General features: G+C 38.9%; 1 protein-coding gene across 6 annotated transcripts in view; it reads right to left on the bottom strand.

Moving 5' to 3' along the window:
• Positions 1-26751, bottom strand: part of plce1 (phospholipase C, epsilon 1) — an 86284-nt gene that overhangs the window by 11272 nt on the left and 48261 nt on the right. Inside the window, exons 12-45 of one of the 6 annotated variants that reach the window (XM_087179239.1) lie at positions 26518-26628; positions 26322-26431; positions 26006-26122; positions 24456-24497; positions 23921-24049; positions 23699-23835; positions 23181-23287; positions 22901-23025; positions 22609-22753; positions 22082-22246; positions 21716-21830; positions 21350-21509; positions 21127-21249; positions 20057-20193; positions 19724-19962; positions 19477-19538; positions 19004-19169; positions 18769-18876; positions 18277-18393; positions 17317-17475; positions 16788-16923; positions 16457-16498; positions 13104-13222; positions 12540-12657; positions 11240-11377; positions 10153-10443; positions 8959-9122; positions 7641-7902; positions 7275-7393; positions 6886-7014; positions 6549-6746; positions 5984-6208; positions 5569-5781; positions 4746-4857 (exon numbers count right to left, since the gene is read on the bottom strand). In XM_087179239.1, the coding sequence (XP_087035365.1) occupies positions 4746-4857; positions 5569-5781; positions 5984-6208; positions 6549-6746; positions 6886-7014; positions 7275-7393; positions 7641-7902; positions 8959-9122; positions 10153-10443; positions 11240-11377; positions 12540-12657; positions 13104-13222; positions 16457-16498; positions 16788-16923; positions 17317-17475; positions 18277-18393; positions 18769-18876; positions 19004-19169; positions 19477-19538; positions 19724-19962; positions 20057-20193; positions 21127-21249; positions 21350-21509; positions 21716-21830; positions 22082-22246; positions 22609-22753; positions 22901-23025; positions 23181-23287; positions 23699-23835; positions 23921-24049; positions 24456-24497; positions 26006-26122; positions 26322-26431; positions 26518-26628 (4840 nt within the window). Of the gene's footprint in view, positions 1-4648; positions 4858-5568; positions 5782-5983; positions 6209-6548; positions 6747-6885; positions 7015-7274; positions 7394-7640; positions 7903-8958; positions 9123-10152; positions 10444-11239; positions 11378-12539; positions 12658-13103; positions 13223-16456; positions 16499-16787; positions 16924-17316; positions 17476-18276; positions 18394-18768; positions 18877-19003; positions 19170-19476; positions 19539-19723; positions 19963-20056; positions 20194-21126; positions 21250-21349; positions 21510-21715; positions 21831-22081; positions 22247-22608; positions 22754-22900; positions 23026-23180; positions 23288-23698; positions 23836-23920; positions 24050-24455; positions 24498-26005; positions 26123-26321; positions 26432-26517; positions 26629-26751 lie in introns of all 6 variants that reach the window. The other 5 variants (XM_087179242.1, XM_087179240.1, XM_087179243.1 and 2 more) reach the window with 5 other exon arrangements.

Below are 26751 nucleotides of genomic sequence, written 5' to 3'. Positions count from 1 at the left end.
GTATAGTAGGGCTTAAAAAGTCAGAAAAATGGCATAATATTGTAAGGCATAAAAACACATAAAAATGTCATAGTATAGTAAGGCATAAAAATTCATATATACGACATAGTATAGCAAAGCATAAAAAGTGATAAAAATGTCAAAGTATAGTAAGACATAAAAAGTCAGAAAAACGTCATAGTATAGTAGGGCTTAAAAAGTCATAAAAATGACATATTTTAGTTAGACATAAAAAGGCATAAAAATGTCATAGTATAGTAGGGCTTAAAAAGTCAGAAAAATGGCATAATATTGTAAGGCATAAAAACACATAAAAATGTCATAGTATAGTAAGGCATAAAAGGTCATAAGAACGTCATACTATAGTAAGGCATAAAAAGTCATAAAAGGCCATAAATACGTCATTGTGTATTAAGGCATAAAACGTCATAAAAACGTCATAGTTTAGTTAGACATAAAAAGGCATAAAAATGTCATAGCATAGCAAAGCATAAAAAGTGATAAAAATGTCAAAGTATAGTAAGACATGAAAAGTAAAAAAAACGTCATAGTATGGTAAGACTTAAAAAGTCATACAAATGGCATAATATTGTCAGGCATAAGAAGTCATAAAAACGTCATAGTATAGTAAGGCATAAAAGGTAAAAAAAAAGTCATGGTATAGTAAGACATAAAAAGTTATAAAAACGTCATAGTACAATAAGGCATAAAAGTCATAACGTCATAGTATAGTAAGGCATAAAAATGTCATAGTATAGCAAAGCATAAAAAGTGATAAAAATGTCTTAGTATAGTAAGACATAAAAAGTCAGAAAAACGTCATAGTATAGTAGGGCTTAAAAAGTCAGAAAAATGGCATAATATTGTAAGGCATAAAAACACATAAAGATGTCAAAGTATAGTAAGGCATAAAAAGTCATATATATGACATAGTATAGAAAGGCATAAAAGGTCATAAGAACGTCATAGTATAGTAAGGCATAAAACGTCATAAAAGGCCATAAATACGTCATTGTGCATTAAGGCATTAAACGTCATAAAAATGTCATAGTTTAGTAAGACATAAAAAGTCAAAAAAACGTCATAAAAATGTCATAGTTTAGTTAGACATAAAAAGTCAAAAAAACGTCATAGTATGGTAAGGCTTAAAAAGTCATACAAATGGCATAATATTGTCAGGCATAAGAAGTCATTAAAACTTCATAGTATAGTAAGGCATAAAAGGTTAAAAAAAGTCATGGTATAGTAAGGGATAAAAGGTCATTGAAAAGTTATAGTATAGTAAGGCATAAAAAGTCATAGTATAGCAAAGCATAAAAAGTGATAAAAATGTCATAGTATAGTAAGACATAAAAGGTTAAAAAAAGGTCATGGTATAGTAAGGGATAAAAGGTCATTGAAAATTACATAGTATAGTAAGGCATAAAAAGTCATATATACGACATAGTATAGAAAGGCATAAAAGGTCATAAGAACGTCATAGTATAGTAAGGCATAAAAAGTCATAAAAGGCCATAAAGACGTCGTTGTGTATTAAGGCATAAAACGTCATAAAAATTTCATCGTTTAATAAGACATAAAAAGTCAAAAAAAACGTCATAATATAGTAAGGCATAAAAAGTCATAAAAAGGTCTTTTATAGTAAGGCATAAAAAGTCATAATACGACATACTATAGTTAGGGATAAAATATCATAATAAAGTCAAAATATTGTGAGGCATAAAAATGTCATAGTATACTAAGGCATAAAAGGTCATAAAAAAGTCATAGTATAGTAAGGCACAAAAAGTAATAAAATCGACATTGTAGAGTAAGGCATAAAAACTCATAATACGACATACTATGGAAAGCGATAAAAAGTCATAAAAATGTCATAACATATTGATCATAAATAATTCATAGTATAGTAGGGCATAAAAAGTCCTGAAAAACACATAACATAGTGAGGCATAAAAACGTCATAGTATAGTATAGTATAGTATAGTAAGGCATAAAAACATCATAGTATAGTAAAGCATAAAAGGTTACAAAAAAGTCATAGTATAGTAAAGCACAAAAAGTCAAAAAAATGACATAGTATAGTAAGGCATAAAAAGTCATATATACGACATAGTATAGAAAGGCATAAAAGGTCATTAAATGCCATAAAAACGTCATTGTGTATTAAGGCATAAAACGTCATAAAAACGTCATAATATAGTGAGGCTTAAAAACGGTACAGTATAGTATGGCATAAAAAATCATAAAACATCATGGTATAGTGAGGCATAAAAACTTCATAGTATAGTAAAGCATAAAAGGTCATTAAAAAGTCATAGTATAGTAAGACATAAAAGGTTATAAAAACATAGTATAATAAGCCATAAAAGGTAATTAATGTCATAATGTAGTAAGGTTTAAAAAGTCATAAAAACATCATAGTATAGCAAGGCATAAAAAGTAAAAAAAAACATCATAGTATAGTAAGGGATAAAAAGTCACAGCTACGACATAGTATAGAAAGACATAAAAGGTCATAAAAACGTCATAGTATAGTTAGGCATAAAAAGTCATAAAAACGTCATGGTATAGTCAGGCATGAAAAGTCATAAAAACATCATAGTATATAGTAAGGTATAAAATTTCATCAAAACGTCATAGTATATTAGTGTTTAAAAAGTCATTAAAATGGCATAATATTGTAAGGCATAAAAAGTCGTAAAAGGTCATAAAAAGGTCATTGTGTATGAAGGCATGAAAGGTCATAACAACGTCATAGTATAGTTAGGCATAAAAAGTCATAAAAACGTCATGGTATAGTCAGGCATAAAAAGTCATAAAAACGTCATAGTATATAGAAAGGTACAAAATTTCATAAAAACATCATAGTATAGTTAGTCATAAAAACGACATGCTATAGCAAGGCATAAAAAGTCATAGATACAACAGACTATAGAAAGGCATAAAAGGTCATAGAAACATCTCAATATAGTAAGGCCTAAAAAGTCATAAAAACCAGGTAGTATAGTAAGGCATAAAAACGACATAAAAACGTCATTGTACAGTAAGGCACAAAAAATTATAAATAGGTAATAGTATAGTAAAGCATTAAAAGACATAAAAACGACATAGTATATGAACGCAAAAAAAGTCACAAAAAATGTCCTTGGGCCGGCCTTGCTATTACCACCTGTAAGAGATCAGTCGGTTAGTTTACTGACAGCACAGGATTAATGAAGAAAACTGCCAAGTGATTCTCGTCTACATGTAGAAAACCAATTATGCTGTAAACAGCAAATGGACTGAATGATTACAATAAACTCAATGGTAAAGAAATGACACCTGCTGTATCTAGAATTGTGGATATCTAGAAGTGAGATCCAGAAATTCTTTTTGCTTCACAAATAGAAAATTGATTCAAAAATGTCTTTATGAAAGTTGTAAATGCTAGGAAGATATTCACAAATGCTTTCCATTTTTTTTCAAATTAATTGTTTATATTCAAAGATATTTTGTTTTTACTTGTCAAATTTCTTTGTGTATTTGAAAATCTGAATTTGCAAATTTATTTTTTGTATTTGTGGAAGGTGTTTTATATTTACAGATTATACATTTACACACGGATTGTCAATCTGTTCACACAAACAATATTAATACAAATCTACTTTCATATCCCCTCGACACATAAAATTATTGAATAAAGAAATGTGCATATGAAGATGCTAATTGCAGACCTCTTATATAGCCGACAAATGGTGCTAAAAGCCATTTAGCCTAATATGACCCTTTTTTTTAGTGTAGTCCAGTATATTTAGGATTAATTTACTTCAAAGTCCTTTTGCATGGTGTGTTAAAAGGGGATGTTCTCTTACTATTTTGTATGTATTTGTAATCTATGACACTAAACAACCTTTGTGGGATTTCACTGCTTCCCACCCACCTCTATTGAAGCATTCTCTTTGGGTATAATTATGAGCTGGCTCTATTTCAGTCCTTGTCCTTCCTTAAGAAAAATATATTCAAGATCTTATTATGAATTTAATACATTAAGACAAAGTCTTAGAGTAAATTAACCTGATTCATTTTTTTTTATTGTGAGAAAAATGTGAGAGTTTCATGCTGTAACAGTAATCCAAACACAGCAACTACACCTCAAACCTACTCAAACCTGGATGAGATCAAAGGTTCATTTTTGACCTTAGAAAACATAGTTAGCAAAACAATCTCATCATGAAGGGTTCATTTAGTGACTGTTCTGGAGCTTTCGATTACATCACACTTAAGTGCTGAGGTTATTTTGTCAAAGTGCTCAGAAAAATGGAAATTTACACATCTATGATAAGTGGGAGATAATGATCAGCTCCAAATCGACCTTGTGATGTGCATGTTGTGTCACTTCAATTTTAGCTTCTCTCCATTGTACTTGCATCTCAAAAGCACCAAAATCCAATTGAATTCTACACAGATACTGCTTGTAAAATAAGTACTATTACTGAGAAATGTCTTTATGTCTTTATTTAGCTGTTTAAGGTTCATGTGTTTAAATCATTGAGTAAACCTTTTTTTTCTTTTTTGAAGTTTTAGAAATTCAGACTGGCACCTTAAAGTTTTTTGTTCATATTAAGTTTTTCCTGTTGCAGTGTTAGAGGTTAGAGACAACATACGGTACCTCTGTTGCCTTTCCATGCACAGACAGCAGGCAGAGTGTGAGCCTCACTCCTGGAGCTCTGTCAGAGCCACACAGCATGCAGCTCTATCATCCTTACTCTGGGCAGGACCGTCCACTCCGCTGCCAGTCGTCATACTGCGACTGCGACTAGTCAGCTTCTTGAGCTCGCTGGCGAAGGAAATTACTTTCTTTTTGTCCTCCCGCACCACCTGGAAGCAGAAATAGAATGCATAAGGAGCAAAGAGAAATGTGCCAGGAGGTTTTGAGTGGTTTTCTTCTTTAAAATTTAAAAAGATACAGGTCTTGCTCTCTATTTTGGTAACAATTCATTAGATTCAATGCTGTATTTTTTGTGAAAAAAAAAAAAATGAAAAAAAAAACGGAAATTTAAAAAATGCTTCACCTTTATTCAACAAGGCAGGTCATTGAACAACATGTTCATATTTACAAATACGTCACAGAAGAAGGTCACAGGTGTAAATGGATGATGAATAAATAAAATAAATACTGACAGACATAAAAGATAAAAACAGTAGATCGAGATAAGCAGACAAAGCTTAACATGGCAATATAAATCACAAGCACAAACAGAAGTGCACAAAACAACAAGGGAAGCAGTGACAGGTTAAAGCCCATACAATCCATCATGCAGGTGTTATGACACAACGACATGGATTAATTGAGATGTGAATAACAGAATCTTCCTGAAAAACAGGAAGTTAGAGAAACAGTCAATCAGTTTTTGCAAGCACACACAAAGCTGCAAGGATTCAGTTCACATATGAAGCAGTCAAGGTGTTAGTAGTGCAGTTTTCAGAAAGGAGGAAACAGGTAATGCACATAATTGTAAAGTAAAAGCATGGAAAACAAAAACTAAAACGTCTCTAGCACTGAAAAGTGTTGACCATGCTTAGAGCTACCTGCTCTTTCAGCTTAAGAATGAACTTTCCCGCGCCCCGCCAGCGATTCTGTGCTTGATAGACACACTCGTGATCCAGCAGCACCCGCTGCAAAGGTTTGGCGGCGGAGGACTTCTTCGAGCCCACGTCCTTGGTCACTTCCTCCATCAAGACATAGTCGCATGGATTGGGGTTTGAAAGGATACTGTAGGAATACTTGGCTTTTGACAGAGTCTGACCAAGAGAGGCAAACACAGAGAACATTAGTCTAAAATAAAATTGAACTAAAGGGTAGTGCTTCTGACAGACATGGCCCTATTTTATATGCTTTTATAATGTTCGATGTTTGTTCTGCATTCAGAAACTTTGACTTCCTTGATATTGTCTCCTTAGACCAAAACTTTAATCAGGTAAATGCTTCCTTGAATGTCCTCACCTGCTGTATGATGTCCTGAGCCGTGCTGTAGCGCGGGGCCTTGATCACAGTGTGAGGCTGTTCTGGTGAAACTTCATGGACCTGGACAAAGAACATTTCATCCTCCCCTCCTCCTCCTCCTCCTGGTCCCCCTGCTCCTCCTCCTCCTCCTCCTCCTGCACCTTCTCTACTTCCCACAGTCACCTCCTCCTCTCCATCTGGCACCGTGTTCTTCTCATTTAAGTTCTGCAACAATAAATCAGCAGAATAACAGATGTAAATCAGCCCCAATGTATCATCAATTGTATAGGATGACCACAAGGGGGAGACATACTCTACATAAAATAAACATAAATACAGTCTATAGTATTTATTGAATTTTAAGTTAAATTCAATTACATTAATTGGGATAACAGCTTATATTAAAATATATACATATAGATTAAACTGTTCTGAGTCATTCAACAGATAAATTCAATTAAAAAAAACCAATAAAACCATGAATATTTTTCCTCTTTTCCAAAGACACAAGCTGATGTTGCTCTAATACTTTCAATGAATTTAACTAAAAAGAATCTGTGCACACCTCCTCTCTTGTTTTGAGGCAAATCCTCCCCACATATCCCTCTTCAGCATTCCAGCTGAAGACCAGCCTGACCACCTCCTCTTCAGGTGCTAGCGGTCGATGCTGAGCACAACGCTTGACCTCACTGCGCTCCTTCAACAGAGGAACCCTCTCCTCACAAAGGAAGTAATCGGACGGGTTTCCTGCAGACACTACTACCTGTGGGTGAGAGGTGAGAGGAAAAACTTTAGGTATGCAGGAAACAAGACATAAGATGACATAAAGGTGTGCCGGGAGGCAGGGGGTTCCCAGGCTGCAATTACATAATTCAAGCATCATAAATCTTAGAGTTACTAACTGTGTCCAGCAGCTGTTTGGCAGTGGTCTGCTCAGTAACACCGAACACAGTGAAGGGCTCAGGACCAGGGGCTTCATGCACCGTCACCTGGTGCTGCTGGGAAGCACGTATCTCCTCTGAACTGAACAGCTGTGTGGAGAGCAGGAGAGGAGCAAGGCAGCAGGTTACTACGAAACATACTGTCGTGATGTTTCTGCTTTATTAGACAGCCTCTCTGGCTTTCTCCTCAGAGAGTATGATTACATAAAACCAAAGTAATTCACAACGATGATATTGCTTACAGTGCCGGCAGGATTTCTTTGAAGATTTTTGGATTGCAGTCTACAATATTTAAAATATTAACAACATTTAACATTAACATCTCAAGACCTGACCTGAATAAGTCTTACCAAGGATGAGGGAGTAGCGCCCCCTGTGGGACCTTCCTCTGTTCTGCGGCTGTAGATAAATAAGCTGGACACTTCAAGTGGCTCATTATGCTGTGTCCTCAACTGGACGTGTCTGTAACCTGAAACACACATGACAACGAACTTGTTTTGAGTACGCAATCCAATAATACCAAATACTACAATCCTGAAAATGGAGAGGATTAAAACTTTTTAGTGTTCTGAAGTTGAGTAATTGACACGATTTTGTTCTTGTTGTCTTTGTTTGTGCATTTTTAGCTGTATATTTGCACACTGGAACTGATTAATATCTGGTTTTTAATCAAAAAAGCTTCAGATCCTGGTCTATAAAGCATCTGAGACTCCTACCTGATTTGAGGGCTTTCAGAGGCAGAGTCCTCTGAGCAGTAGTCTGGGAACTGTTGTTCTCCACCACGGCAAAGCGCAGGAAGCACATCTCTTCAAAGTGCACGGTGAACTGAAAGTGCTCATTCCACATGGGGTTGAGGGTGTTGCGGTGAATGGGTTTGGTACGGAAGTGGCAACTGTCAATGGGCATGCCCAGAACGTCCACCTCAATGCAGGGGCTGCCAGCGCTGTTACTGGGACAAACGTTCTGACCAGAGACGATCTGAGAGAAAACAGAGGAGAGGAGGTGTCACATGATGAATGAGCACCCATAATAATGCCATGTATCAACAACACTAGCAGTTAAGATTCTTTTTACATTATCCCTGCTTTTAAATCAAGCTTGTTTTCAGTGCATTTGATGAAAACCTAAGCAGGCTTGAGGCCAAACAACAGTCAGTGAAGTCACTCTGACCTGCCAACAAGGACTCTACTTCATCTTCTCCCTGTCTCTCTCTCTCCCACATACACACACACACACACACACACACACACACAGAATCTGAACCTGACAGATGATGATGGATGTCAGTCAGTAAACAGTACAACTTGCTAAGAACGTTTACAGCAATTAAAGGCAACAGAACAAGGAAATGTAACATAATATTGTTGTGTCTTTCCTAACATTAATTCAAACTATTACAGAGCTTCATGACACACCTAAAACACATTCCTCCTCTCTACAGTTCTCACACATACATCTTACAGATTTAGTGCAGTTATGTTCAGGCTTTCATTGTTCATTTTTGCAAAAAAATGTGCAGTGACTGACGCAAAGTGATGAAAAGCACAGACTGAAAAATAAATGGAGACTGAGAGAGGGGGAGTGGGGTGGGGGCAGAGCCTTAATGAGGTCTTGTTCTCATTCACTGGTATGGAATTAACTGGGTGGCCTTCATGACTGTCAAATAATGATAATAAAACTGTCCAAACACACCTTAATGGACCTAATACGAGTCATAACGTCTGTGCAGTCGTTGCAGGTATATGTAGGTGAAAGACGGAAAACAGGCCAGCGAAAGACTTTAAAGCTTTTACTGAAATTGAAACAGTAAATGTTTTATAAAAGCAGCACCTACCCGGAAAATATTTGAAAATAAAACATTTTGCTAATACAAGTAGCTACATTACGTTACATTACACTATGGAAAATATTCTAATAGCTCAAGGTGTGGATCAAAAGGAGTGAGGATGAAAGTGCAAAGTGAGAAAACTCTCGAGGATGAAGTGGTCATTCTGACCGATCCTCCATTCTGCTCCATCTATCATTTTAACTCACAGTGAGGGAATACACAGCAGGGCTCATTTTCTCCACATCTCTCTCCATCGGACAGAACTGCTGATAAAGTGAACAGCTACGGTCCCACAGCACTGCTGGCTTCAGGACGTAGCCACAGCCACCGTTGGCCTCAAACAGCGCTGTGTTCAACTGCATGGGCAGATCTGGGAAGAAGAGAAAGAGCAGTCAATTCATTTAGCAATGAAGCAAAAAGGTAAAACCAAAAAACCTCAACTCCACCTGACCAGCATTGGCAAAGAAGGCAATTAAAGAGGTGGAATATTGTTGGCTGGAGTGATTCTCCCTGTTTGACCTGTTTGTTTTTGGTTGTTCCCTCCAATTTAGCTCAAACAGACTGAAACAATGTCCTATAAACAAAACCTGCATGTGTGCAGGTAAGCGTATTCTTGCACACAACTGGGTGATGATGTTTTGTAAACTTTGATCCAAATTGGAATAAATTGACAATAGAATTTGAGAAGCAAAGAAAAACACGAGGGGATGAGTGACCTTAAGAAGAGAAAACAGGAGGGGAGTGAGACAAGGATCAAAAGAGAATGAGTGAGAGGAGGAGAGACTTTTAGAGGAAATAACTTAATCCGTCTGAGTTCAGACAGCAAACACACACAACAGAGAACTTCTAGGGATGGAGAGAGACAAATGAGAAAAGAATAGAAAACCAGTGGGAAGTAAGACAAAAAGACGGAGAAAAAGAAAAGAGACAGGCAGGCAGGGAGAGAGTGAGAGAGATTTAAGAAGAAATCGAGAGAAAAGTGAAAAGGAGAGGAAAAAACAAAGTAGATGAGCACTTTGGGATAAATAATTCTTTAAAAAGAACATCAGAAAACATTGTATCTGTCACTTTTCAAAGATATAACACAGACTCCTCATATAATGTCACCACAGTTAATCTAAATTTCCTGGGGGGGTTTTCCTGTGGAAAATGGGCTGCATTGGCTCAATTACAATTACAGCCTTTCCAGAGTACATTCAACCTTCGTCATTTCTCCTTTATCTCCCACTGGTTACTATTTGCGACTATGAGATATTTTACTAAAATAATAAAAAAAAATAATTAGTGATGTTTACTTGTGACAGACACAAACTGCCAAATTCCAAAATGTGCCGTTGAAGTTAGAAGTGATGCTCATTCGCATACAAAGAGTGAAAAGCATCTCTCAACTCCGTCCTCACCATCGGTCTGATAGTTGAGCGCCACCAGCTGAATACCGTGCAGCCAGAACAGCAGAGGGTTGGGGTTCGTTGAGTCGATCCTGGTGGCTGCCGGGTACGTCCTGAGCAGCTGGCACACAGTGTGTTGGATCAGCTTCTGAGAGTAGCGCCGGCACAGGCGCTTGGCAGCGTTCTCGTTGACGGAGGAGATGTGGTAGCACTTGGGCGTGCGGATGATGGCGCTGAGAGAGGTCGGGTGGTTGAGGATGGGAGATGTCTGCTGCTCCTCCCAGCTCAGCCGCTCAGCACCACCTGGACGCGGGGACAGAGAGAGGACCTCAACACCTATTTTCTCAGTCAGCAGAAGTACATAACATAAGAAAAAAAAATCTTCTGCCAAAGTAAAATCTGATGGCAGTTAAACTCTTCACAAATATCAAAGGATGTTTTTCCCCAAACTTATAATTTTATTATGGCTTATTAAGTCCTGAATCTTGTTGTTGTCTGCAAGTTTTCATACTAAATGATGAGCTTTTTCTTTATTTTGCAGCTCTAATTTCCTTGATAACTGCAGAAGAAATCACGTTGAGTAGAAAAATCAACATGGATTTTAAAAATTGGCAATTTTCCTGTCAACAGGAGGAAGTAGTAAGTCAATATTCAGTTAATCACAACATGAAATTTTGCACACAACAGCAAGCTCGATCTAAAATAATCAATAGGCTTGTATTCTTCGGTTCACATATGGCCATAACAGTGTTTTAGCTGCTTGTCCAATCAAATTATTCCACATTCAGTTGCACCCAGGTTAATCTACACTAGGTCAATCTACTTGGATGGATGTCAGTGATTGAGTGGGAGTCCTGCATTCTTTTGCTGTTTATTTCAATACACATCCACCCACTCTTCCTCAGTAACATTCACGTTTTTCAAAATATCTCTGAAAAAACACAAATAAAAATGTAACAAAAATACAAAAGCTACTAAATCTGCCTTTTACTCGCGCACACACACACACACACACACACACACACACACACACACACACACACACAAACACACACACACACACACACACTAAGAATCAGCACCCCTCGGCACTACGTACCTTTCCCAGGGGTGCGGCTCTGGGTCGTGACCTCCCCTGTGGTGCTGCAGCGAGCGGGAGCTGTGCCAAATATGGACTTCCTGCTCTTTCCCCTGTCCTTCCCTCTGCCAGAGCCGGCCGGAGACAGCGTGGACAGGCCTGGTTTCCCACACACAACAAGCAAACAAAAGAGAGTGTGGTCAATAATGAAATGCAGACAGCCTGGAGACCCCACAACTATGAAGATGATGATGATGATGATGATGATGATGATGATGACAGTCAGTATCTCTTTGCCTTCTTATTCTCAATTTGTTTCTCTAAAAGCTGTCACTTCATCATAATGAGTATGTTGCTGCTCTGTCCTGCAGGCGTCACTTTTAGTATGTTTGACACCACAGCGACCAGACTGCTGTCTGTCTGAATCGGGCCAGTTGCCCTCCCTTCTCCTTCTCAGATCTCAGGTCCCTGGAAACAGTAAACAAATAAAATACCAGTGGAAACACAGGCGGGTTTATAAGGGCAGATGTCACGTAAAGAAAAGAAGAGACAAGCAGAGACGAGGACACTTAAGGGAGGAAAGAGGAGATAAGAGGTGGATATTTAACGGACAAAAAGAAATACTTGAGATAAATGCTAGCAAAGAATGAAGATAGATCCCAATAAAGACGAAATAAGAGGAGTTTTATGTGGGTACAGAAAACAAAGTCAAACATCCTGAACTGCGGAACAGAAAGCATTTTGTATTTAGAATTAAAGCCATACTCTAATTTAAACCATTTTAATTTTTGACATGTCTCCTTAAGCAAGACAGTTAAAACTGGGAGACAGCAGAGGGTCACATGTGACAAAGGCCCTTAGTCAAATTTGAAACAGGGATGTAGTGCTGTTGTGCAGTTCTGGGACTGACAACACAAAAAATGGTAACCATATATTTCCCATGGGGAAAAAGGGATTCATCATCTTAGTGGGTGTCCTGTGTGGGAGAGGAATGGAGTAAAATACAGGGATATTAAATGTCATGCAATGAAAAAAAAAAAATTGAAAACATGGGGAAAGGTTTGACCTCTTAAATATAACATGGGAGTGGGGCAAGACAGAAAAGAGGAGATAATGAAAATGATTGCATGTCAAGAGTAAAAGAGGAGAGGGTGGAAGATAGATTTTGACGGAGAATAAATCACTTTGCACTGGGAAAAGAATCCATGTAGGAAAACAGGGAAGACAGTAAAAAAATCCGAAAATGCCGGTTGAAATGAGAAGTGAAAGAAGAGAGAGAACCGTGTTTGACAAAGAGACAGGATGATAAAATATTCTCTACCAGGGAATTTCACAGCCTGGCAGTAGATGACGAGGTCGGACAACTCCTGAGCAATCTGTCGACTCTCCTTCTTGTTCTGAGGAAGGTAAAACTCCTCGCCCAGCTCCATGTCAAACACCTACAGGTGCAGGTAGACACAGGACATGAAGAACACATTAACATTTTACTTGAAGAGACAGTGATGTGCCTACTGGAGCACTGGAGCTTCGTAGACGCACAGGCAGAAGCGAGTGGGAACAAAGCAGCAGGGCTACGTACTTAACCTCAATGCCAGATTCCAATCCAAATTTCATACTTTTACATCATCAACAAATTCAATCTTAACATTTCTTTTCTTATTTTTACCTATCTGTGTTGACTTCAACATATATGTAAGTCTTTGATGTAATCTGCCAGCAAAATAGTTAAGTAAATAAAACCAAAATAAATAACTAATAAGCACTGGCTTGAATCCAAATGGCAAAAAAACTACTGGCACCCTGTAGCTATAACATGAACAAATAAAGTCATTAAATGTAAACATAACTGCAGCATTTAGGTCAATTTAGTACTGTAGTTCCCGACCTTTCCTTTGCTCTGCGTGGTGCTGTCAGCCTTCTTCATCCTTTTCGGTATTTCATCAACAGGTTGCTCTTCTTTGTCTGCTGAGCTCTTCCCCTCTGGCTTGTCATCCAGGATGTTATCTATACAGACAAAACAACAAATTATTTAAACAACAAAAAAAAAAACAGATGATACCTGGGATTTACACCAACCAAACCATTTGTTAGCTTGTTCATTTGCCAAACAAAGAGGGCTAGGCAGTATTTTTCTGCAAAAAATACTGATGGTGAAAAATGTTGATGTGTGCAACCATCATGCACCTGTTAATCAAGCAAGCAAACAGCTAAATATACTGTACCTCCCTTCAACCCATTAGTTTTCACTGATCTAGTGAAGTTGAGGCAAAAACTGACCTGACAAAAATCCATAAATAAAAACTTTCCGTTGGTGTCTCAGTTGCTCTTGATATAGTGTTAAGTCACCAGTAATACATATATCAAAATACATAAATTTAGCATCTGGGAAAACACATCTTCAAAACAAATAGTGACTTCATTTTAAGAGAGGAGGTGGGGTTTTCTTGTTACTTGAATAAAGTCAGAGTGTTGAGCGGCCGCTAGAGTTAACTGCAGCTCAAAGGCACTTCTGCATTAGCTATGGTGTTCAACCATGTTAGTTATCGCTTGGTTTGAAGTTACAAGTCTATGGTTTACACTTTTCTCTTTGCTTTTTTATTTTCCGATGAAAAAAGGTTGCTCTGGTAACTTACATTGATGGGCTGGTGAACGCATATTCAGTGTGTTCGCGGGGATCTAATTTCCACAGAAGAATAATTCTCAAACTCTACAGTGATTCTGTATTTCATTCAGAGATTAACTACTTTTGGAGGACTTTTATTTTGTGACTCCAGCTCGTCTGAATCTCCTCCATCTCAAATGGGAGGAAACCGTTGAACAGGTGGGAACAATAAGAGAATAATTAAGACAGGAAAAGCATCAGCAGTTATTTAGTATATCCCTGACTACTTGCAGAGCTCATGAGCATGTTTCCAAGCAAGCGCCCATAAAAACACCCCCTCCCACCCTTACTGATATTCAAGGCAATGTCTATCAACTGTAAACAGGAGCAACAGTAGGGAGTTCTTCCCTTTGCTCACACTCCGCCTACACGTTTATCGCAGCCAAAACCACAAAAAGGAACATTTCAGTGTAAAAATGCAGATGTTTTTTATCACAGAGAATTGTTTAAATCCTGGCATTTGAAATCTCTTCTTCAGAATAGGGTTTAGCCACAGAGATGACCCTGAATGTCATACTACAGCAGCAGGAGAGATGAGTAGGACCAGACTGGAACTGGAGGGAGCTACTGTTAAACAAGGGATTGTGGCAACTTGGCAGCTTAGTTCTCAAGTGTTTGTATTTCCTGGGCCAGCTGATGTTAAGCTCTAAGCATGTATGGTAAAATGGAGACAGTCAGAGTTGAAGGTGGTTTATTTAGTCAGGATGACTCGATAGCTCACTGGTAGGTTAATATTTGACTAAAACAAGGTGTGTTTAGCAACATGGAACCACGCTATGAGGTTTAGATTGGAGAAACCTTTTTTGGAAGGTCCATGACCGGTAAGTTCTTCCGACAGGGACAAGCAGAGGGCAGGGATTAGGAGAGAGCAGAGCTGGGACTGGGACCGGGACAGGGTAGTTTCCCCCAGTCTGTTTTTTAGTGCGGGGGCAGCGGAGGGCCTGAGAAACCAGATGGCTTTGTTTTGTTTCCCTGATGAGTCTGCCCAGCCACTAGCAAGGTCACAGACAAATACAGTACAGAGGGGTGGAGGAAGGGAGGTGATGTGTTTGTGGGAGAAAGAGAAAGCATGCAGACATCATATTGTTAAAATCCTGAATGAAATGTTTGGGTTTTTTTCTTAATACACAAATGTTTATGCGATTCCTAACTCTGTATGTGTGGCTCAGGCAGAGGAGTGGGTCATCCACTACCCGGAATGTCGGAGGTTCAATTCCCAGCTCCTCCAGTCTGCATATCTAAGTGTGTGCAAGATACTGAACTTGAAATTGCCCCCGATGTAACGGTGTATGAATATGAGCAAATGTATGAATATGTGTGTAAATGTATGAATGTGGCTTCTACTGTAAAGCACTTTGAGTGGCTGTTAAGACTAGAAAAGTGCTATAGAAGTCTATTTCCCATGTAAGGACAATCAATATAGTGTAGAGGTAGATACAGTGGTCCCATCCTGCCCTGACTAAACTGTATGTAAATAGAGGGAAATGAAGTGATCCAAAAGCATGACGTCTACAACATTCTGTGTCAAAACAAAAGGGCCAAACACAGAGACGTACAACACAAGCTCACATCACAATTGCTATAAAAAACCAACACCCTGGTTACTCCAAATACAATGGTCATAGTGATGGAATTGAATGTAAAGTAGCAGTAATTTTGGATGATGGATACACAGACAGCGTATTAACAAAGTCACTCAAGAAAAATGGCTGTGGCAAACCGGGAGGTTGGATGCTTGTCGCACTATTGCAGTTTCATAATAGTGATAAAACAAGTGTACATCATAACAAACACTCTTGGTGTCTCTGACTAGTGATAAATAAGCTTAGATGACACCCTAATGATATTCTAAAACCATTATGAGTAAGAGTTATTACAAAGAACCTCTCTGCTGTTGTCAAAATGTCTGAAGAACACACACGGTTGTCTTTATTTTACCAGCTACAGTAGGGAGGGTGAGGGAGGACGTCTTGTGGCACTGGTCATCAGTTCAATCGGTCAGTGATAGCACATATAAGTCTCATCAAAGAACACACCCTCCAAATATTTTTTTACTGTCAAATAGATTGAAATGAATAAAAAAGTTTTTTTTATAAGCTTCCAGATATTACACAATATGTAATGGTCCAAATTTGAGCTGCTGGTTCCCAAGCAAGATCGCTACAGTGAACTAGATCACCTGACTTTGTCCACTCAAAGAGCTCACTACTAGCTGCGAGCTTCTCATACAGTGTGTGCGCACAGACGGGAATCGGCGGTGCAGATCACTAACGAACATCCACACACCATCACACATCCATGTTTCCTCTGTAGTTATTCTGCAGTGGTAGACAACCACAGCAAGTAAATTTGCATCAAGGAACCACAATTTCCCCAGAAAAAATTAATTGCAAGGTAAATTTCTACAAGTAGCACCTTTAAGTAATCACATCTGGATACTAAGAACGATAATATTATGTTGTAAATGTTGTAACTTTGCCAAGAACAAGATGAATCAGTGAGAGATCAACAGCTACCACTGCAAAACAAAATTAGAGGGAAACACTGGGAAAGACGCGTCAGAGCTGTGCATTTACCTTCAAGGCCATACGAGGCAGTAGAGGCTGTGAGGACATCAGCTAAGTGGAAAGCAGGCAAAATAAAAAATAAAAATAAAAAAAGGAAAAGGAAGGGAGTGAAAACAGAGTGTCAACATAAAGAGAGACCTGAGTGTTGAAAAGAAGAGAGACAGAATAAAGGTGAACAGAACCTGATTCAAGGTTTACAACATAAGAATCTACATATAAAGAATCCATGGAAATCTCATAGGTCCCTAAGTTCAGCTGAGTTTCTGTGTTGATTTTGTGCTGAAATAAAGTATTTGCCACCGTTTACAGGCATTACAAACCCTATTTCAATTATCCTTACCATCTGATAGAGACTCATAGTCATAGTCGTACTCGTCTTCTTCCTCTTCCTCTTCCTCATTGGTGTGGTTGCCAGGCGAAGTAACTCCCGGTGACCCGTTGCTAGCCTGGGCCTGCATGTGGGCAAGCTGGTGAGCCTGTGAAAAGGTTAAAATATTGTAAAAATTGTGTGTGAGGAGAACTAATATTTATAGAGATATACCAGTACCTGAAGTGTGATCTATATCTACTATCACCTATAAATATACATTATATATATTGCATCTATGGTTTATATATACTGAAGCACACTATGTTTGCAAGGTAAACTGAGTGAAAATGGTGTGATGAGATGCACATTTGAGCACATTAGCATTTATTATTTATGTGTGACAGCACTCAACAATGATAAGTATTCAATGCACTCATGCTACCTAAAAGCACCATTAAAGGATATAAATTATATTACATATAAATTATGCACACAGTCATATATATATATATAGTATGTGTGTGTAAGTGCGGACAGGATGTCTTTCTCTCCACACAACCTTCTGTTTGAGTATGTCCACCGGTGCCTGGTGGGCTTTCAGCTTCTTATTCTTGAGGAGGATCCTCCCCTGCAGCTGCAGTGGTGACGGCAAGTGAGGGTCATCACTGAAGTCACTTTCAAAGAGGAAGCGTGTCACAAGGCGCTCGCCAAACACCGTCTAGTGGATAAAAATTGAAACATGACAGACAGACACGAATAAATAATTTGAGGTACAGATCAGATTGTAATGTCAAGTGAGAGGAGGAGAGGGGAACTCAGAAGCTGTAGTGCAATCCTCAACAACTCAATAATGAAAGTGCTTTTATCAACACAAAAAACATTACAAATAAACAAGCTCATGGTGAGCTGTCTGAACATGAAAGACTTCTCTTTATCAAGCCGCTCAGAAGTCAGTCTCCAGAGAGGATGAAATGCTGGGAAGGTTTCTTAGATGAAAGCACGATGTTATTCTGTGATGTATCTGTCGTGCCCAGATATGTGTGGCCTTGAGTATACAACTTAAAAAAAAAAAAAAAAAAAAAAAAAAAGAGGAAAGGGACAGTTGTAGCCTGGAGATTAAAAAAGCAAGCTGACTGTCTGGAAGTCTGCCAGTTTGAATGCCCAGAGCAGCTGAGAAAAATCTGGTCTAGGAAAACAAATGAGTGTAGTTCTACTCTTGCTACAAAAGCGCCGCTGTTACAAGTGCCATTGAGGAAAACCCACCTGTTAGGTGGTTAGGGCAGTAGTGGGTTTGGACAAGAAACTACACTGTTTGAAGGTGTAGGTGTATCTAATTCCCTGAATATGAAGCAGGTTAATCAACCTTTAATCAACGTTTCTCCAGGATTTAAAAAAAACGACACTCTACTCGAAATTCATAATTCACTCAAATGACAAAGACTCTCTGTGTCTCAGTTACCACTCACTAATCAAAAATTTAAATACTGACAAACAAATTGACCACACATGGAAAACATACCTTGAAGATCTCCGCCATCTTGCGTTGCTGTGGAAGGGAGCAGTGGTTCTCTATGGACAGGATGACGGGCATGTCAGAATTGACAAACGCAGCCCGGTTAATTGCTTCCACCACATCCTGGAGGATGATGGGAGAGATTTAATTCTCAGAATTCTCAGAACAGCTCTCTGAGTCAAATATGTGACAATAAAACTCTGTGGAAACCAATACAAATTAGGTTTACCACTAGATACAACTTATAAATAAATACAGATGTCCAAGTCTGATTACATGAAATAAATAATAGAAAGGTAACTGGTGAACTGATGTCAAAATTAATACATCGCACAGCAGTACAATTGTGTTTGAAGGTTGTTTTTGACATGTCAATCCAATGAGACATGAGAGCGGAAAAGCAGGGAGAGCCAGTGATGGATTGTTTTCATTTTGTTTTATTTTTCCAATTAATGGACTTCTCTTTTCTCAATCAAATTATCAATATGCATTCCTAACCTTGAAGGGTATCTTAGTGGTGAGTGTGTGTCCATGGTAAATAACTGGCATGCCATCATCCCCATCCCAACAGTCCAACTCGACACTCCTACAGCCTTGTAGTAGCACCTAAGTAACCGAGACATTCACAATTTAGTATCAATATTAAAAAAAAGAAAAAGAAACAGGAGTTGTGGATAAAAAAAAATATGTTAAAATCCTGGGTAAAAACATAGCAAGTTATTGTCTGACTGACCTGACTGTAAAGCTCAACAGAGGACTCTCCTTTGAGCTGGTGTCCAGTCAGATAGGTGTTATGAGAAGACTCAATGTAGTAGTAGGACAGAGGATAGTGCAGTTCCTCAGGGTTCATTTGGGATTCCTCATTACGAGAAGCAAAGTTCTCCTTGTCCATCAAGTATCTGGTATGGACAGAGAAATACGCTAAGATTACAATACATGATGCTATTGCACGGATTATAATTAGCAAGCCATCACTTTTTTATCAAAATATAGGACAGAAACATGCCTCGCAGGGATAGTTACAATTGAAAATTCAGTACCTTATTTTTTATTTCATTTAAAACAAAGTTGTCTTTAACTGCCACAGATTTGGAATACAGTATGTAATGTAGTTCTTCACATGGGTTTTGAATTCAATATAAACTTTAATTTTGTTTCTGAAATGAATATGCAATGCATTCTGAAATATGTAAATTTTCATGATACCTTGCAAAACCTTCAAATGACATCCAGCCCATCTGTCTCATGCTTGATGAGGGCTCAAATTTCTGCAAGAGAAAAACAATTCATTATCATTGATCAACAGTCCCTTTTACTTCCTTGTGTCATCACATTCATCTGCTCAATTCACAAATCTGTCAGACATTTCCAAGCCATCAATCCATCCCTTTCAGATTAATAAAATGTTGTAAGTGTCATCCTTGCAGTCATTTATCCAGGCTCCAGACTCTACCTGTATAATGCTGAGGATCTCATCGTAGCTCAGGTGCTCCCTCTGACAGTTGACTAAAAAGTCATTGAGCTGGGGAATAGCCAAGCCTAAGACACCTAGTGACGCATTCTCCACTCCTGTCCCGTTTGTCACGATACTGGCTGCCGCAATGGCGTCTGAGATCTGCTTCTGGTTGTCGGACATCTGCTGCCTCGTCCGGATGAACAGGCCAAGATCAGAACCATTGCGGGTTAGTAAGTCTGGAGAGGAGAGGAACAGAGGAGTAATGTTAATGCTTTTGTACATGTTTTTGTCTGCTAACAATATTTAAATGAATATAACTCTATAGTATACCAAGGTCTGGCTGTAGCCCTGTGTCTTTGTCATCTATTCTGAGGTTGGTGTAGAGAGGAGCTGACTCTGGACTTGATCGGCTGCAGGGGACAGCAAAGGTGTCAAACAGCTCCTTCAGGTCCTTCCTGCTTCGGATACTGTGGAGGAAATGATTCACAGATTTTTAGTTATTCAACCGCCTGACACTGACAAGCTGTTCATCGCAAAACTGTCTTTAAAAATCTGTTTCAATTCAGCTCCACCAATACAGATATTGTCTATTACTGTCTATTTAGTTTTGCAGTCAAATTTATATTTATACACTGGCATTCAACAAAGTTGTTAACATTTTTTACATTTTTCTTGTTAACAAGCTGACACAAATGTTTAAAGAGTTTGAAATTCATGGGTTGGATTCATAATTAACACTTTAAGTAGTCATTGGACAGACCTCGGCTAGATATCTAAATTATACTCTAATGGATTTCAGCTACCATCTTTAGGAAATCAAGGTTGAAGTAGTTCCATGTTCTCGGCAAGGCTGTAGTTAAGCAAGTGAGGAATTTTGAAGGAAACTGCTGGGCAGCAGATGAGAGGATACACTACAATCTAAGAAATGTAGGAGGACTGGTATGAGAGTGATCCAGTTCTTATCAAGGAAAAACATTGTTTCCTTTGATTTGACAGGGGAAAATATTATAGGAGCTAAATATTATACAGAGAGGAATCTTAGGAAAATATCCTCGGCATTATTGCTGTGAAAAACATTTGCCGAATTTATTTGATCTCATGTCTTTAGCTGCTATTGATAAAAACAGAATAATTATATAACAAGAGGGAGTGACATGGCAAAAATGATGAACAGACCATTGACAATAAACATATATCACCTCTGCAGGCGATAACTGAATATGGTTACATATAACCAGAAAAATGTGTTTTATCCAGGTTTTAGTTTGTGTTAGATAAAACAGAAACACACTTATCAAACGTTCAAAACTTTAAGTTCAGCCTGCCAATCTGTGCCTTATGCACAGCATCTTACTCTGCGGGCTCTTTTTTTGTCTTTTTTTTAAATTTTTTTTATTTACCTGAATGACTTGAAGAGCTCAACAAACTCAATGAAGCTCATCGTGCTGTCAGAAATCATGAGGTTCTGGAAGCCTTTGAAACAGCCTTTACCTCGACCGTGCCACGACCTGCTGCTCCAGGCCCTGCAACCCACAGACAAGGGGAAACATTTCTTAACCTGACATGAAAAAGGATGTCGGGGGGGGGGGGGGGGGGGGGGGTGTCTTCATATATGGTACAAACCCTGGCTGTGACTTGGCAGTTCCTGAAAGGATTGGAGAGGATTGTGGGCGGCACTGGTTGGACCCTGCCATGCTGGATGAAGAAGAGGAGGATGAAGAAGAGGCTAGCAATCCAGGGTTCTTATTGGATGAGAGGGAGAATGGTCCAGGGAAGCTGTCCTCTATGGAAGCAAAGAAGACTAAGTGTAAATAAAGATCATGCGGACATAATACAGTACTATAGGAAATCATTTCATGTAAAGATTGTTTTACTCTTTAGTAACTGCAATAGTAATTATACATTTTAATCTAGCTACATCTTCAATTAGCAGACACCTATGGAGTTTAGATTCTTTCTGTGAATTCAAGTGGCTTCTGAAAATGTCACCTGGATCTTCTTGGTCAATGCTGTCAGACTCCGGTCCGTTCCGATACAGCCCCTCCTTACAGCTCCGTGTTTTCCTAGAAACCATCTCGTCATCTGTGGCGTCCCCGCTGTCGCCCTGCGTTGGGGGGGTAAAAGACTTTGTGAAAAACAAACCAACAACTGTATTCAGCAGTAAAAAAACTGACTCTGTGTGAGTTGGTAGGTTTAATAGGAAATAAGACAGGCCAACCTGTATGTCTCCTTTAGCATTAAAATTATGTCTTACTTGCTCACATTTACCTCTTAAGAGATAAGAGCCACGGCGAAGCTTAAAAATTAACTTCAATCTTTTAAATAGCACGTATAATGTCAACTCTATGTACTGACCCTGACCAGGACCTTCTTCTTCTTCTTGGCCTTATCGTTGATGCTCAGAGGGCTGTTTTTCTGGGCACCAGTTTTCTCCGTTCCACCTGTGCTCATGTTCCACCTGCGCCCACCAAACAGCTCAATGGCCTGGGCCAGTGTTGGGCCTTCGTACCTGCCATCCTCCTAAAAGAAGCAAACACAGACACAGAGGAAAGGAAGCAAACACATAGGTTAACACAGGCAAAGTTTAGCTGAAGGCCATTTAGATTTTCCTCAGGATTCAATTCCCTTTAGGATTCAATTCCCAAAGAAAATGAATAGGTACAAAATGGCTAAGAGAAGGAAAACTACCTTGATTTCAAGATGTTTTAGGGACATGTGTGAACTTTTCATCTTTAAAGAGCAATGGAGACAAAAATCCAAGGCACAATTTACTTAAAAGAGGGAAAAGTAATAAAACTGAAAAACGTCAGACACTGATGGAACTGATTGTGTGTAAGCAAAGTATTATGAAGGAAACACCATTCAGTTCAGAGTATATCTACCTGATAGAGACTGACATACTGCCTCCTCAGCCACTGCAACCTTTGGTCGGGAAACCTCTTCAATTTCCTGGTTGCATTCACCAACTCTGACAGGCCCTTGTGAAGCATTCGTGCCGTGTGATTAGGGGCCACAAAGTGCAGGAGCCTGTTGCCAGCGGTTGAGAGATCAGTTAACATATGTATTGAACAGGAAGGCAGCTCCTCATCTTCTTACCAATTGCCTTTGTGGCAATTCGCCAGTGTTCAAAAACTGGATTTCAATGTAGGATGTGAGATGTAACAAGGTACTCACCTGTTGTCGGTGGTGCTGAGACCGTAGAGGAGGCTGAGACCGTTCTCCTCCACCGTCATCTGGCTCAGCTTGTTCTGCAAACACACAGCGTGGACGTCCACTCCCTGGTGACCCAGAAACACTGCCTGCACATTCAAATAAACATATCAGTAAGACTACAATCCAACCCGTGACTGTCAAGTATTCTTTCAATGCACATTTGTGAGTCTCGAATATTCAAATTCAATTCTCTTTTTTTTTTTTTTTTTTGCAGTTTAGATCCCAAAACACTTCAACAAACCTTCACCACTCCCAGGTCCAACAGGCCTTCTGCTAGTCCTGCCACTACAGTCTGTCCTAATCCCAGGGGTTGTTCTGGAGGCGAAGCTCCTCCGCTCTGAGGCTTACCTGCCGTAAATCAACACATTTATGATATGTTTGAAATGTAGTAAACGGCACGAATGCACATATTTACAACCAGTTTAATTTGTATGTGTTACAAGAGACAGGGGGTCGGGATAAACACATTTACAACATGTTTAAAACATAATAATGACACAGGAAATAGGATTTTTCTTTTATATCGTGGAGGCCTGTTTTCCATTTGTTTAAAGAGTAATAATGAGAGGGGAAATGGGGCTTGTCTGTCTGGGATATAAACATACTCATAATGTTTTAAATATCACAATGGCAGACACAAACTGATTACATAACAGTAGCAAAACGAATTACAAGTGGTTGAAAGTGGTGTAAAAAAACCCCAATCATGTCTTTTAAATTACATGGAGATGGTTTTGATGAATCTCTGTCATACTTTACCCCAGGTAAGTGTTGTGTTGTCAGGTTGTAGTCGTAGCAGACAGCGAGCTGTGAGGTGGGTGTCCTGGTCGTAGTGAATGACTGTAGCCCCCTGCAGCAGGAACTGGTGAACATCAGGTTGTAGTGACAACACGTACCTAGAAAAAGAGAATACAAAGAGTGTGGCGTGTGTGTGAGATAGGTATAAATTTTTGCGTGAGTGTGTGCATGTTTCTTTTTTACCAGGGAATGAGCTCAGTGCCGTGGCTGAAAGCTCTGTGTGTCTCCTCAGTGCCCTGAAACTCTACCTCCTTCACCACCGGCTCAGACGACAAGTCACCTTCTGAATCCGACAAGTCCCCGACCATGAATCTGAAAATGGATAGAAGTTCCGAGAGAAGAAATGCAGTGTGAGGTTGTGAAAAAAAGAAATAAAAAAAAAAGAGAAAGTGGTATGAACATCAAAGTTTTAGTTTACTGATTTCTACAGGAAATCTATGAGTCTATCAGAAATCTGTCAGTTTCTGTGTTGGATTTCAACTATTGCAGAGAGTGCAGTGAAGCAGTTATTTAGAAAATACATTGAGGTCTAGTCAAAAGAAAGAAATTAGCTGCATCTACAGTACAATAAACAGCTCTGTACTGTAGCGTGGTTGAACAAGCAAAAAAGCATCATGCATTTGTCATTGCACATTCCTTGACTACTAAACTACTTTCTACGCAAACTATCCAGGTGAGGTTAGACATCATTACTCCTGAAACTCTTACAATCACTTACAAGACACGGTTTGATTCTGGCGGTGTCCTAAATGAATGGGAACTAAGGGATGGAGGAGAATGAGACAAATAAGTAGGAGAGGAAGAGTGAGAAGAATAAAGAGCAGACACAAGCCCTCAGAAGTAAAGAGAATAATAGCAAAAAGACAATGCCGGAGGGAAAGAGAGAAACACAGGAAAAGAACACCTAAACCTCTGCGAATAAGAAAGATGATATTTATCTGCATCCGAGTACAAACGGATGAACAGCATTCCCCTGGCCAAAATGAAGTAGTGTTCCCTGAGCTCTAACGTGAAGTAATAACTCAGAGTCAAAGAGAACTGTCTAGAAACAAAGAGAAGATAATCCAGGTTTCCTCAGTAGAAACACCACAGCCCGAGCCTGAAATTAAATCAGTTCTCTAACAGCATTTCATGTTGGTGTCCTAATTCCAGCAAGCTACCTGTCACCAGTGTGCTGAAAAGTGCCAGAGCTCTGCTCCTTCCTGCCCTGACAGGAAACTAACCTGTTATCTCTTTTCTCTGTGACACAGGGGTTTATGTGAACATCACCTCATCTCAATAACAATCTGTAAATAAGTTCCTTCACAAACCCATTAACTTGTGCAGGTATTTTTGTGACAGGCAAATGACGCAGAATACGATGCTGTACAGTAGAAGTTTGGTGAGAATCCAGTTATTGTTATTATTATTGTTATTAGTTATTATCCATTATATTGTTTGAAAATCATTATATGGCAGTTGTCTTATTTATTACAAGAGAGACTGTTGTAGCGGCATGTGCATAAATGCCTTTTCAGAAACTGCAGTCTTTCTATCATTCACAGCATGGCAGGGTTCAGTTTTCATCAAAAAATCTGTAAATAATAGACCATTTTCTTTTACTTTGTCTATGAGTCACTTGTGAATGAACAGGAAAATAAAGAACACAATTTTGGACACAGAACTTTAGCAGGAAGGTCACAGTGCTAAACAATACAAAATTTCCAGGAGTGGTTCAACCAAAAATTAAAAATAGCTTAAGGGTGCCTTAACATTCCTCTAAATTGTTTGGTAAAGTGATAAAATATATATTATATTGAAATACAAATTGAGACAGATTTAGAATCAAGAATTCGTTCTACATGTTGCTCTACATTTTTTAAACATATTTTTTGAATGAAAAGTAGAAGCCAGAACGAAGAATTACAGTTAAACAGTAAACAAACAACTACGCAATCAACTGAAACACAGTGTCCCAGTGTGTTGATGGATTGGGTCACATGCTAGGTGCCATTCGATACTGTACTATATGTCTTAAAAGCTTATCTTGCACAACATCCCCCACACACGGTAAAAACAGAGAGATCATCCTTCAGCCGAATGGGCTTAAGACCCTGTGACAGAAAACAGTCACCAGTGTAACGTATTCTTAAACAGAACACATTCATTTTTTAAGAGCTCCAGAGTCGCAGTTTAATGCTTGATGCTGGACACCGAAAGGACTCTGTTTTTTGTGTAAACAGAATATAAAATAAAAAGGAAAAAAACTAACAAAACAAAGACACTGACTGATTGCGGCAGCGGTCCCTGAACGAGTTGTTTCTTGATGCGGGGGATGGTCCAGTAGAAGAGGGACTGGTGGACGCCTCATCAGGATCCTCTGCCTCCAAACTACGATTACAAGATCTGAGGAGAGAGTCAGAAAGGAGTGAAGAGCAAGAGTATTTGCAAATCTGAGATCAAAGCAAAAAAGGTGAGTAGAACAAAGTGGTAGAAATCGCCGGGGGAGTGAAGCAGACAGATAATAAAGTCAAGAAGAGAAGATCAGAGAAGACTGTCATTAGTCAGAAAGTACAGAAACAGTCTGTACATGGATGCAGCGTACCTGATAATCTGGAGGATGTTGCTGACAGTGGCTTCTTTTTCTGGGACGTGCAAGCCATTTGGACCGGACCGCGACATGAAGTTGTGCTGGCCGCTGTAGTCGGACACAAACTAGAGAGAAGAGGACATGTTGGATTCTTACTTCTTGGATCAGTTATATAAGATGTGTGTATTTTCGTGTATGCTGTTTACTGTACCTCTATAGAGTCCTCTGTGTTGTCTGGAGGTGGTTTAAGGCTAATGATACTTGCCGTCCCGTCCAATGCGTCACTGAGCTCCTTCAGAAATACCCCACAGAATGGCACAACCTATGGTGCACGGACAAGACAGAGAAAAACACATCCAGTTGTGCTTTTGATTTTCTGTCATTCCAGTGCTCAGAAAAGAAAGATATACATGATCTATTATAGTCATGAAACAAATGCACACTG

This window comes from Seriola lalandi, unplaced genomic scaffold (genome assembly GCF_002814215.2).
Source record: "Seriola lalandi dorsalis isolate HSWRI2012SDOR001 ecotype SW California unplaced genomic scaffold, Sedor1 jcf7180002054801, whole genome shotgun sequence".
Taxonomy (NCBI): Eukaryota; Metazoa; Chordata; class Actinopteri; order Carangiformes; family Carangidae; genus Seriola; species Seriola lalandi.
Note: the sequence above shows the minus strand (reverse complement) of the source record. Positions and strands in the feature narration are given on the sequence as shown.